The sequence below is a fragment of the Galeopterus variegatus genome, unplaced genomic scaffold (assembly GCF_000696425.1).
Source record: "Galeopterus variegatus unplaced genomic scaffold, G_variegatus-3.0.2 Scaffold609, whole genome shotgun sequence".
NCBI lineage: Eukaryota > Metazoa > Chordata > Mammalia > Dermoptera > Cynocephalidae > Galeopterus > Galeopterus variegatus.
In genome coordinates, this window is record NW_007726720.1 from 409,849 (window position 1) to 422,299 (window position 12,451).

Genomic DNA, 12,451 nt, shown 5'->3' on the forward strand with positions numbered 1-12,451 from the left:
GGGATCTTAACCCTTGACTTGGTGTTGTCAGCACCACGCTCAGCCAGTGAGCCAACCGGCCATCCCTATATGGGATCCGAACCCATGGCCTTGGTGTTATCAGCACCGCAATCTCCCGATTGAGCCACGGGCCGGCCCAAAGACTCAGTTTAAAGACAGCTCTGGGTTATGAGCTGCAGCTGCATTTAAATAAGGTTGAGCCACGGGCTGGCCCAAAGACTCAGTTTAAAGACAGCTCTGGGTTATGAGCTGCAGCTGCATTTAAATAAGGCCGTGGCATAAGACAGTGATCACGGGTGGAGCCAGGCAGGAGGAGAGGTAGTGATCTTGTGACGCCGTGTGTGTCCCACCGTGCCGTAGCACCTGACAACTCTGTTCGTTCTGTCGCCACTGCAGGTACAATACTCAGAAGCTCACTGAGCTGATTTTACAGTTTTATGGCATCAGAGCAGACATGAAGAGGGAGAGCAAGCGTGCCAGGATGCCTATGAAAGTATTTCTTACAGTTGAAGAGCTAGACGGCCTAGTCTAATGTTGCTGACTTGCTGTAAAACTGCCCATTTAGAACATAGGAAACAAGAAAAATCTCTCAAACTCTGACAATTCTGAGATGTCCCCATCCCTGTCAAAGTCATGGATCACTCAGTTGTATTGATTTTGTTTTCTTTTTTGGCCGTGGATTTGAATTGGCGTGGGAGGATTTAGATTACTAGAATAGGAAGCCACTGTCTGAATAGTGCCCAACACCCCAGAGTGTAGACCTTACAACTCCACCCCTTCTGGCTCCTAAAAAAGAAGCAAGACAAGCTTCCCCCTGCCATAAAATGAAAATATGAACTCGAGTTTTCAATTAAGCTGGACATGCTCATAGGAAAATAATACTTTTAGTTTTTATGAGATAGAGACGTTGAAAGTGGAACCTGCAAAGCTGAGAAGTGCAGGTGTGTTTTCCACGTGTTCCAAATGGAGCATTTATTACCTTTGTAGTAAAAAGGAAATATCCTGTAGTTTACATTGTCGCTGTAGTTTTAAGAAAAAAAAAAAATTCCGTCACTTGACTGTTGTCTGTGTATGAATCACTGTTGGTAGATGGCAGCAAATGTTTAATTCTGTCCCACCCCTCGCTCTATCAGGAGATAGTTCAGGGACACATGGTTTTAGCTTCTCATAATCTCTATCACACGGTCAGAAATGGCCCTAAGAGGCTTACACTCTTGGCTTCTCTACATGCAGCTTCAAGCAGAGGCCCCTAACCCAGCACCCCCAGTCAGTTCATGGCCCCTCACCCTCTCCTGTATGGAAATTTGGAGATATGGTTGGTTCCCACCATCCAGCACCCTTCTGGGCTTTCCTGTTATCCACCAGGCAAAAGCAAAATGTCATTTTAACACTGTCTCCTATAAAATAAAAAGAATATGATAAATCTGATCAAAATCCAATCTAGCAGTTATTTTAAAGGTAGTGTTCCAAAGCCAAAAACAAAACTTGGCGGTGGGGGGAGGGGGAGTTCTTTGTTTGTTTGTTTCTGATGGCCGTTTTGAAATTATCTGTTATCAGGAATTCTCCATTTCTTTAGATAATTTACAAAGTCCCCTTCATTACTAACAAACATCAGAGATCATCAGTATCTAACTCCACATCATGATGAACTCTCTGAGGGCACTGAGACCTGGCTCAGGTGCCAGCTGTGTCACAAAGTAATTGTGTGGCTTCAGGCAAGTCCCTCTGCCTTGGAGTCTCAGTATGCCCATCTGTGGAATGGGGCTAACAGCTCCTCCTGCCTAGTGTTGAGGAAGTGAACTGAGTATATGTGAAAGCTCAGAGGGCAACCTGAGTGTGCCCTTCTGCCTGAGGTCTGCACACACAATGGAGGGCCTTCCTGAGCCCCTCACTGGGAAGCCCTCAGGCCTTCAGGCAGGCAGCAAGGTTGGAGAGTGGGGCCTTGGAGCACCGGTAGTGGTCTGTTCTCCTGGGGAGCCGCTTGTAACTGCCTTGCTTCTGTCTTTCCATCTGTAGGAGGGCCAACAACTCTGGGGAAGCCCTGTCGCCAGGGAGCCACAGCCCGCAGAGCGACTCCCTGACACAGCTGGTGCAGCAGCCGGACACGATGTACTTCATCCTCTTCCTCTGGCTCCTGGTGTACTGCCTGCTACTCTTCCCACAGCTGGACATCAACAGACTCTGAGGCGTGCATCTGGATAGTAAAAAAGACAGGACCCTGACCAGGGTGGGGTTCTTTTTATTTGTTTCTTTTTGGTTCTGGGTAGGGCACTTCTGCAGACAGTTGAGGACCTCCCAGGCAACTGAGACCACCCCTCCCCGACTGTTGTTTTGTTTTTTCATGTTTTCTCATTTTTCCATAAGACCTGAGCATGCTTTTCTCTTGGGCTATGTACCCAAACCTCAGGTGTGCTGCTGGATTCTCAGGTAGGGTTTTGTTCTTGCGTGCCTTGCTTGGTCAGATGGGGAGCATCATTATGAATGTTTAGCCAAAACCTGGATCTTAGCCCATCCCACCTGCAGGCTTTTAAGGTCCTGGATGAACTGGACTTACCTCCAGAGGATGGTCTGCCTGATGAGAAAGAGGGTGAGTGCCCCAGGCCCAGCCCCTTCTGGCAAGAAAACTGCCACATTTTCCTCCAAAAGTGGGTGTGTGCATGAAGGCGCTGGGGATCCACGCATCTGTTGCAGCCTGGCAATCGGCCGCATTCACTGCGGGAATCTGAGTGGCATGAAGTGGCCGGATCTGGGCAAGCACATCTGTGGAATGGCAGAATCCAGGGAAGAAGGCGAAGGCTCTGTTGTGAGCCGCAGCACGCTCTTTTTCACCCTAGATTTTTTGTGGGGATGGTGGGATGCATTTTAAATTCATATCTGCATTGATTGGATTGAGGTAGGGCTGTGGTTTTTAAACCTTTTCCACCAATGGACCCCCCCCCCCCCGTCAAATGAAAATCCAGGGAAGAAGGCGAAGGCTCTGTTGTGAGCCGCAGCACGCTCTTTTTCACCCTAGATTTTTTGTGGGGATGGTGGGATGCATTTTAAATTCATATCTGCATTGATTGGATTGAGGTAGGGCTGTGGTTTTTAAACCTTTTCCACCAATGGACCACCCCCCCCCTGTCAAATGAAACCTAAGAAGGGCCAGTCTAGACATACACATGTTAAAGCAGAGCTCTGGCTGACCCCTCCCACTGTGCCTCTGGCCACTCTCTGCCTTCAGTGACCCAAGGAGAGGTGCAGAAGTGGCTGGGCACAGAATAAGCTCGCGCTGATGTTGGAGCTTGAAGGGCTGCAGCAGAACGCTTTCATGCACACCTGCTTTAGAATGCAAGTCCTGGCACAGCATCCTTTGTGGTTGGTCATAATGGGTTTCTTGAAAAGGCTTTTTGGAAGGCACCTGGGGAGTAGACCAGACCAGGTGGTTTGTGACAGGAGAGAAAGGTGTGTCTCCCATCCTTTCATCCTCCTCAGCCCTGGGCTTCCTTCACTCTTTCTCCTGCCAAGATGCTAAGACTCAGGTCATTGGAGACTTTGTGTATTGGTTCCGCCTGCCCTTGTCTTCCCCCTCAAAAAGCATGTTAGGCAACCCTTATAAAATTGTAAACTATCAGTCAGAAGCGGGGCTCAGGGAGCATCTTGTCTAACTGAGCCCAGAGAGGCAGGGCGGGTTGACCAAGGTCACACAGCCAACCAGGAACAGGCTTGCAATGAGCACGTAGGCCACCTGACGCCCAGTCCAGAGCTGTTGCCTCTTATAGGAGATTTCCACTGGGCACACAAATGTCCTGAAAAAAACGATTAAATGACTAGATTAAAATGAAACCAAAATTTTAGACCGACTATCAACCTTTGTTTTGTTCTCGTGTCTTTCCCACAAGGAAGTTTAATTCACCTTCATGCTTGCCTTGTATTCCTCCTGAAATACCCTTGACACCAAAACAGCTTGTCATTTGACATACCAGCATTGTTCTTACTCCAGGAATCACGGGTCTTTCTTAGCAAACCAAGGACTTGCTTATTTCAAGCAGTGGGTTTCAAGTTTACAGAATTCCAGCATGGCCAGGAGAAATTACGTAGCACACTGGAGTCGATGACAACCAAAATCTGTCCTCTAAACCATTCTGATTATAGTCTGTCTCACCTCCCTGAAAGAATGTCAGCCTTCTAAGTTGAGAGCTATTGGGAGGTTGGAGTGATTCCATCTTGAAAGCCAAGAGTCGCATGGAAAATGAGCTAATTAATGAGCTCCCTGGCATCACTGAAAGCTCAAAGGTACAGATAATAAAGATTATGTGTGTGATATTTTATAACCCTGAGCACCATGCAGTCCTTGCCTAAATTAAATGCTTGAAGAGCCAGGGAAAAGCTGACCCCAGTGTGAATCATTTCATTTTACGGGTCTAGACCTTGTTCAGAAAAATCTCTGCAGGCTTCTCTCTCACCTATTACAACTTGTAATATTGTTTAAAACATCTACTGGCAATATGCCTAAAAGTCATTTGGTTTAGGCTGGCGGTAAACTGATTTTTTTTTAAAAGGCAAAAAAAATTTTATTTGAGTATAGGCTTATGGAAGAAGCTGGATATTGAAGACTACAGGACAAACCAGCCCATTGCTTATAATTTTTTTAATTAAAAAAAAAATTAAGGCTTTTAAGCAGAACTAGCAGTCCCCTAAGTCTTGCTCACTAAAAGTAACCACTTTCAACTCTTCTAGCTATTTCTCCTAATATTTATCTTTGCATTTCTACATAACATGCTTACACTTTATTTTTAAATTTAGAAACATCTGCTGACTTGCTGTTATGGTAGATGAGGATTTCGCTCTTACCCATACCTTACTTTGTTTTCCCAGTACAGTTAGATCACATTGTTTCATGCATCTCTATTTAGTGTTGATATTACCTTGGGCATATAAGGCCTCTTTTCTCCTGAGCCAAGTAGTATACTATGGTTACATGTCCTTTCTTTTCAAATTTTCTCCCTTGCTATGATATTATTATTATTATGACTATTATTATTATTATTATTTTGTGTGTGTGTGTGGCACATTCTTTAGTGACTTCCTGAGAAAGGGCACATGGGAAGTAAATATTGTTGTAAATATTTTGAGATTTTTGCATGACTTAAAATGTCTTTCTCCTGCCTTTACCCAAGTGCGGCTGAGCATAGAATTGCAGGTGGAAAAGAATACCCTCCCCCACCCTTCCCCCAAGCATGGTTGTAGAGGTTTCTGAAACCATTCTGATTCCCATGCCTTTATATGTGACTTGGGTTTTTTTCCACTCCTTGAACATTTACGATGTCTTTATTCTTGGTGTTCTGAACCATCATGATGGTGTTGTAGCCTTGACATTATACTTTTTACTGGGCCCTCATGGGAAATGTCTTAAATTTTCTTGTTATTATGCACATTTTTTCTTTCTGGACCACCTATTGTTCCAATTTGGACCTCCTCCCAGGCTGATCCTCTAATATTTTTATCTTTTCTATTTCTCATCTCTTTGGGTTTTTTGATCTGCTTTGGGGAAGAATTATTCAGTTTTATCTTCCCAATATGATGTTTTATTTAATTTTTATTTTCCAAAATGTTCTGTTGTTGTTCTCCTGTTTTTGTTTTATAGTGTCCAATTCTTGATTCATGGATGCAGATCTTATCTCTCTGTGGATGCTAATGATAGTGTTCTTTTCTGCTTCTTATTTCCTTTGTTTTCTCCAAGTTCCCTTTCTCTTGATTGGTCTCAGTCTCTGTCTTTAATGTTACAGGTTCTCCTCAAATATCTGGTGATCCTGTGGATCTGTTCGTGTTTAAGAGTGATGCATCAGAAAGCTGATTGGAAGCTCTGTGTGTCAACTGGTGGGCTTTTCTCTAGGTTCTCGAGGTGGGCACCTGAATTCATCACTGAAAAACCCTACATATCAATATTTGCAAGTTTTTTCTCTGGGGCCCATTCTTTTTCTTTAGACATATTTCTACTACTCTCCCACCTGGTAAAGAGGGACATACACAGGGCTGCTACTAGCCTATGCAGTGCTCTTGTGTAATTTCAAAAAGTGTCCCCTCTGGGCAAAAGCCACCCATGAGCACTTGGCTTGACTAGCAGAGGACACCATTTGCCCCTTCATCCAGGCAGATGCAGCCTTCAGCTGGGGCAAGGATTGAAGAACAGAACAAAGGCTGGACTTTGAACTCCCAACAACCCCCTTAGCCAGGTGTCTTTGTGCAATGCACAAGCTGTGAAGCTGTATCTAGATACCCGAGTATACACCTGAGTGCCCGAGCTCTGACCACTAAGCAGGAAGTCTTGTCACCAGTGAGTATTTAGACTCTCTTTAAACTGGCCCTGCCATTGCTGTGCCTGGTTCCTGGGCTGGAGCTTCTCTAATGTCTTCATGGAGTAGGAGCAGAGTTGCATGGGACAGGCAGGGGGCCTGAGAGTCACAAGTGCTCTTGTCTTACACCCCATGTCTCACCCCCACCTTTCCCATTCCAATTCCCAAGCTTTTCCTGGATGCCACAGCATGTCTCTGCTGACTGCTCAGTGGCCTCCTCTGCAGGCATGTGGCATTAGGCTTCCTCCACCCTTCCCATTTCTTCATCAGTTCTGCTCCTGCCTCAAATGGGTTGGTATCTCTTGCCCACTGTTGTCTCCTCTCCACCCCTTTGTCTTCATTGTTGTACAATGTACATTCCTTTGCTCTTCCTATTCTCATGGGGTTTCATGAGGGAAGAAGCGAGCCCATGTGTTCAGTATACCATCTTATCCATAGATCCCATTTGAGTTTCCTCACTGGTTTGTTAGGTGGCTCGCTGCTCTGTTGACTTGTTTACGAACCTGCTCTGAGTCCAGTGGGGGCTGTAGCAAATTCCATCCTGTCGAGCATGGTCTTCTGAGTCACTTTGTACAATGCCATGCCAAGTACAGGAGAGGGTTAAATAGCATGGGCAAGCTCTGCATAAATGCCATGATTAACATAGTTATTTATTCTCCTTCTTCCCCCTAGTTTTGCCCCTTACCCCAGTAAACTATCTTAGATCTCCTACCTTCCCACAAGATCTAGTCTATGTGGTCATGTGGTTTCTAGGTTTTCTTTGCCACCTCCAATTCATTTAAGAAACAGGTAGCCCACACTGGCATTTGCCAACAAACAAACAGAGTGGGTTCTCTATTGGTTGTTGTTTGGAACTTGGCCAACATTTCCTTGTAGAAGTTTGTGTCATGCCATGGTTGGCCATCAAAGGGTTGTTGGGCACTGCCTGATCAAACCTGACTTTATGGGGAGATATGCTCCTACCAGGGCTCAGAACCAGGAAGTACACCCTTGCCATCCCAAGAACAGCCACCCAGAACATGTGCTTCTCCATTTCTAGGGTTCAGCATAGTTCCCCTAACCTTCTTCCCCATGTAGTGCTTGTCTACTCCTTGTAAGGGTAGGATGCTGAAAAGGCAGACGCGTTTGGGGCTGCTGCATGGTGGATCTCCATAAGTCACAGGTCGTTCAACAGCCTTCAGGATCGTAGAAGGGCCCAGCACCTTATTTCAGAGATGAGAAACTGAAGATCGGAAAGGGGAAATGACTCATTGCACTGCTAGTTAGTGACCTCAGGATGTCCATCTTCATTCCCAATGAAGTTTTCTACAAAACTACAGCCTCCAGGTGCTGAAGTTAACCTTTACCCCTCTCATCCCCAAGGATGCAGAACATCTTTGAGATAATCTCTCCAACAATAGTCAGAGTAAACAGGTAGAGAAGGTGTCTCACTGAATGTCAAAATTAATCATAGCTCTTTGGTAAGGAACTATTTTTCTGTGGTTATGTCATTGGAGTGCAGTCGTATGACATGACCTCTTTCACACGAGCTCAGTTTTTCATAAATCTCTGGAAGAGCTACAGAAGGCCCACTGGAGTTTTGAGAAATCCTTCTCCTTTTTTTTTTTTTGCTTGGAGACACATTCCTCAGGTATCTACTGAACTGCCCACCTGTACAGCTTTGTGCTCTGAAGTCCCAGAAATGGGCTGTGTTGGAGCTTCAAGTCAACATGGCTTCTCAGAACCTTCTCAGTGATGTTCTTGCCAGGAAACAAGAGCACATGAAGTTCTGCCAGGCCCAGATGTGCTATTTGTCTTTCCCTGACATTGCATAATCTCTGCTGACACTGCATTCAGGGGCGATTTAACGTCTTGGACCTGCAGTTACTGTCTAAAGTCACCACCAAATAGTAGATTGTTGTTCTGATCCATCTAGCTGGTAAGGGGGCTGCTCTAATGACAAGGTCCTGGACCTGGGTTAGGTGGGTGAAGACTGAGAGCTGGTGTTTTCATGCTTTGCTGGAAATTGCTGCAGAGTTTTTTCCTTAACAGTTAGCCAATGTGGGAGAACCAGAAATGAGACGTGAGAGCCTCTTTGCCAGACACAGAGCTCGGCAGATCCTATTGCCTCTGCCTCTCATCAGGCACTTACTTCCTTGAGGAACAACAGTCAGCAGCTCACGGGAGTGCGCCCAATCCATGAGAAAGGTGGACTGTGCACAAGTTGGCCCCTGCATCTTCCACCTCCATCATTTGCAGATGCCCATGTCTCCAGACTCCATGTGAACACCCAGCCCTCCTCATTCTGATATTTAAGAGCCCCACAGTGACCTTCAGGCCTTGTCATTTTTCCACCATTGTGCATGAGACAGGGCTTGGGGTTAGCTTGGTTGGGTATGGGGCAAAGGCCTGGAGACTCAGAGCTCCTGGTTCTTCAGCAGTTGGCAGAAGTTATCAGAGTTCCTAAGCAGACTCTTCTGGAATTGTCAGGCCCCACAGTGCTGGGAAGATTGACTTATTTGTGTTTAGAACTTGTTCTGAGAACCCCAATGAAAACACAGCAGGCAAGCAGTTTTGCCCAGCCAGCACTGTGGCAGCCATACGCCAGAAAGCATCCTTGTCTATGGGAAAAAGACAATCAGCATTTTATGCTGTTTGACCAACTTGTTTTTAGATGTACACATGACTCACCAATCTCTGGCCCCGATCCTACTGCTAACTTGTTTAAATCCCTAACATGCAATTGTCAAATATAGCTTTATTTAGCTGGGGTCCCTTCAAATGAACCCTTTCTTTTTGTCTTTTTTCGTGTCCGGCAATGGATCGCAACCCTCAGTGTCGCGCCCGTACCGGACCGGGACCGGCAACGGAATTGCAACCCTCGGTGTCGCGCCCGCACCTCGCTCAGCCAGTGAGCGGGAACGGGTCTATATGTGGGATCCGAACCCTCGGCGGGAGCGCCGCTACACTCCCAAGCGGTGCACTGTAGCAGTGCACCACCGGGCCGGCCCATTGTTTTTGTTTTTTAATTACTCCTTTCCTCCTTCCTTAAAAGGTACTGTGGAATAGGGAAAGAGGGCAGGCTTGGGAGTCTGCCAGATCTAGGTTTGAGTTCCAGCTCTGTCTATCTGAGTGATCTTGGGCAAATTAACCTCTCTGAGCTTCTGTGCAGTGTAGACACTCAGCAAATATTTGTTGAATGAATGGTACCTTCCTTGCACGTTTCTTATGAAGTTGTGCAATGCTCAGCAGCCTCTTGTTCTCCACCTCCCTCTCTCCAAGCATTGAATATACCTTTTTTCTGGACATTCCATTTACCATAGCTTCCAGCCTCCATTCAATCCACCACCTTCTTGCCTGCTACCCTGTCTAAATCTAACTCATGCCTTTGCAAGAGGAAATTTAGGCAATTGTATGCTCATTAACTCACTTGACCCTTACAACAATCATGGGAGGTACTTATTTCAGAGAGGAAATAAAGCACAGGACGGAAGCATAACAAGGTCATAGCATAGTACTAGTAAGTAGCAGAAACAGGAACATAGAATTCTTATTTTCAAGTGTTGATTTTCACTCTAAACAATTGCCTAGAAAATAAAGTTATGCCCTAATGAGATCCTGATTCTTAGTGACTTTGGCATACCTGGCAAGTTGTGGGTGAAATTCCCAGAGTTGGGAAGGTCGCAAAGTTTACTAGTCACATTGCAGTCCCCTGCCTTGCATTCTTCTCCCCCTTTCCCAAGTTTATGCACATTTTGACTCCCAACCCCATAACAAAACTGCTTAAATCTCTCCTTCACACTCACATAGAAATGACTGAGGAAGCCCTAAGTTCAAGTTTCAGCCTATTAGTTGCAGATTTGCGACCAAAATGACTGCCTTTTAAAGGTCCTTTTGTTGTAAAATTTTAGTGACTAACATGGGAGATAGTTCTTCAGTGACTTCAGTTGATTTCACATCTTGACAGCTGTTCATCTCTCACCTCCAAAGCTTGCTTTTCAGAGTAGGAAATGAGGCTTTCTCCTTCAAAAGTAAACTAGAGGAGACCTGGGCAGAGCATAATTGAAATTGGGGGATGGAGACTATGAATTACTTGGATGAAGTCATAATTGGTGGTTTCTGAGATAGGGATTGTAAGACCGGCCCAAAAGCATGAATCTTAACTTGATGGGAAGGTTCATCTCACAAAGACCAGGAGGCACAGAGATCGATGCACAAGCAAGAGGTTTTTATTTCCGGCATGCTGGAGGTCGCCCCGTTTTCAGGACAGGAGCGGCCTCGAGCTCTTAACTCAAGCATCTTTTATACAGTTTGGTAGGCAGGCTTTCGTAACAGGCTGGGTTGTATGCCATTTATTGGCCACTTTAAGTAATTTTTAAAACCATTGGGCTTTTAGCTTTTGGCGGGCAAAGGAAAGACTGAGGTATTGACCAACGGCCCACCCCCCCTCTTTCCTCTCTTGGTGTCCAAAGATAAGGTGTCATGCTGTTCCTGCAATCAGGTGAGCATACTCCCTTCCTGGGACAGGGTGAACTTTGGGCTCTTTGGAAAGTCCCTTCCCCCTGGCAGCGGAAAGTCCTAATCTTCTGGCGGCGGAAGGTCTTAAGCACCTGGTCATGGAAGGTCCTAAGTATCTGGTATTGTTTACCAAAAAGGTTGGGGGTTATCTCTACTTCCACAGGATCGCTATTTTTCCTTTAAGTTTAAAAGTTGTAATTTCTGCACTGGTACAAAAAATGAAATAGACAAATATCATTTGATAGGTTTATCCATTTGTAATAGCTACTACTTTTAATCCCACCAAAAGTCAATAGGAGCATATTCTCTGCCAGACCACACTGTGAGAAAGGATAGCCACAAAATGCCAGTATTCCTAAATGTTGTGCAAGGATTGAAACACATTTTTAAAGGAAACTCTGGGAGTGCCTGTAATCTGGAGAGTTGAGAGTGTACAGAGTAGGACAACACTGGCTTGGGTATCAGGTACCCACACCCTAGCTCTGGCTCACCTGCAGACACTTTGAATAGTTCATTTACCTCTCTGGGTTGGAAGTTGGAAGACCTCTTTTAAAGAGGTCTTCCTTCCCAGGTTTACAAATCCAAAGGTTAGCAAGTTAGTTTTTTGAGTTTTGTTTATCTCAATAAGTGGCCTATTTGCTTATAATATATGCACTTCTGTATATACCAAAGCTTAGGCATTGCTTCTTGGCTTTAGTGTCTGAGAAAGGTGCCTTTGGGAAGAGTTTGGTAGAACAGAATGTACTCTGTTAAAGGTTCGGGATGAAAGTGTGGGGTAGAACCTAGGAGATGTGCTTCCTAGGGCTCCCAGAACTAAATTGGTCTCTTTATATTAATTCAGCATCTGAAGCAGTTCCCCAGGGGCATTTCTTTTAAATTTGAAAATTCAGCTGCAGGAATAAATAGCTTTAAAAGACTGGACCTACCCACCCCTCCCATCTTTTTCCCCTTCCCTTAGCAGTGACTCAGAATAAATAGGCAGAGAAATTCTGCTCAGAATCAGAGCTGTTTGCATTCCAACATTGGATCGCTTAAGCCAAAGAATGTCCTTGGGGTGGGAGTGGTCCCTGGGGGGAGAGGGGGTGTGGTGAAGACAACACTTGCCCTTGGCCCCTGAAATTGCACAAGATGCTGCCTGCATCACTTGCATTGATGCTGATAATATCAGCCGAAGACAAAGAGTAAATACAGAAAAATGGTCGTTCCCCACTGTATATTGTTGGGACAAATTACTTAACCTGGAGACAGGAGATTGTTCAGAGCATATTGTATTGGATGTTGATAAGTGTTTTGTTTTTTGAGGTATCTGATATATTTAGCAGATTTAATATTTCTTCAGTCTAATGGTAGGACTTAATTGACTATGTCTGAAAATTTTTACTGAAAGCTCTAGAACTATTGAGGAAAGGAAGTGAAATGTTATTTTGTAGTACAAGGATTATTTTGTCTATTTAGTATATACATAGCTATAGCTTTGTAAAAAGGGATCTTTGTAAAAAATACCGTATGAATGTGCACTCTTATTTATTGATTATTGTAAATGAAGATATAAATGGCTATTTGCATAATTTATACCTGTGGGAAATTAACTGGAGTATTTGTTATTTGACTGTTTTCTA

At 44.8% G+C, this 12,451-nt stretch overlaps 1 protein-coding gene across 1 annotated transcript in view; it reads left to right on the plus strand.

The window, feature by feature from the left end:
* Nucleotides 1–2,913, plus strand: part of CLMN (calmin (calponin-like, transmembrane)) — a 64,890-nt gene extending 61,977 nt beyond the window's left edge. Inside the window, exon 13 of the mRNA XM_008570526.1 lies at nt 2,017–2,913. Within this exon, the coding sequence (XP_008568748.1) occupies nt 2,017–2,185 (169 nt within the window). The 3' untranslated portion in view covers nt 2,186–2,913. The remainder of the gene's footprint in view (nt 1–2,016) is intronic.
* The last annotated feature ends 9,538 nt before the right edge of the window (nt 2,914–12,451 follow it).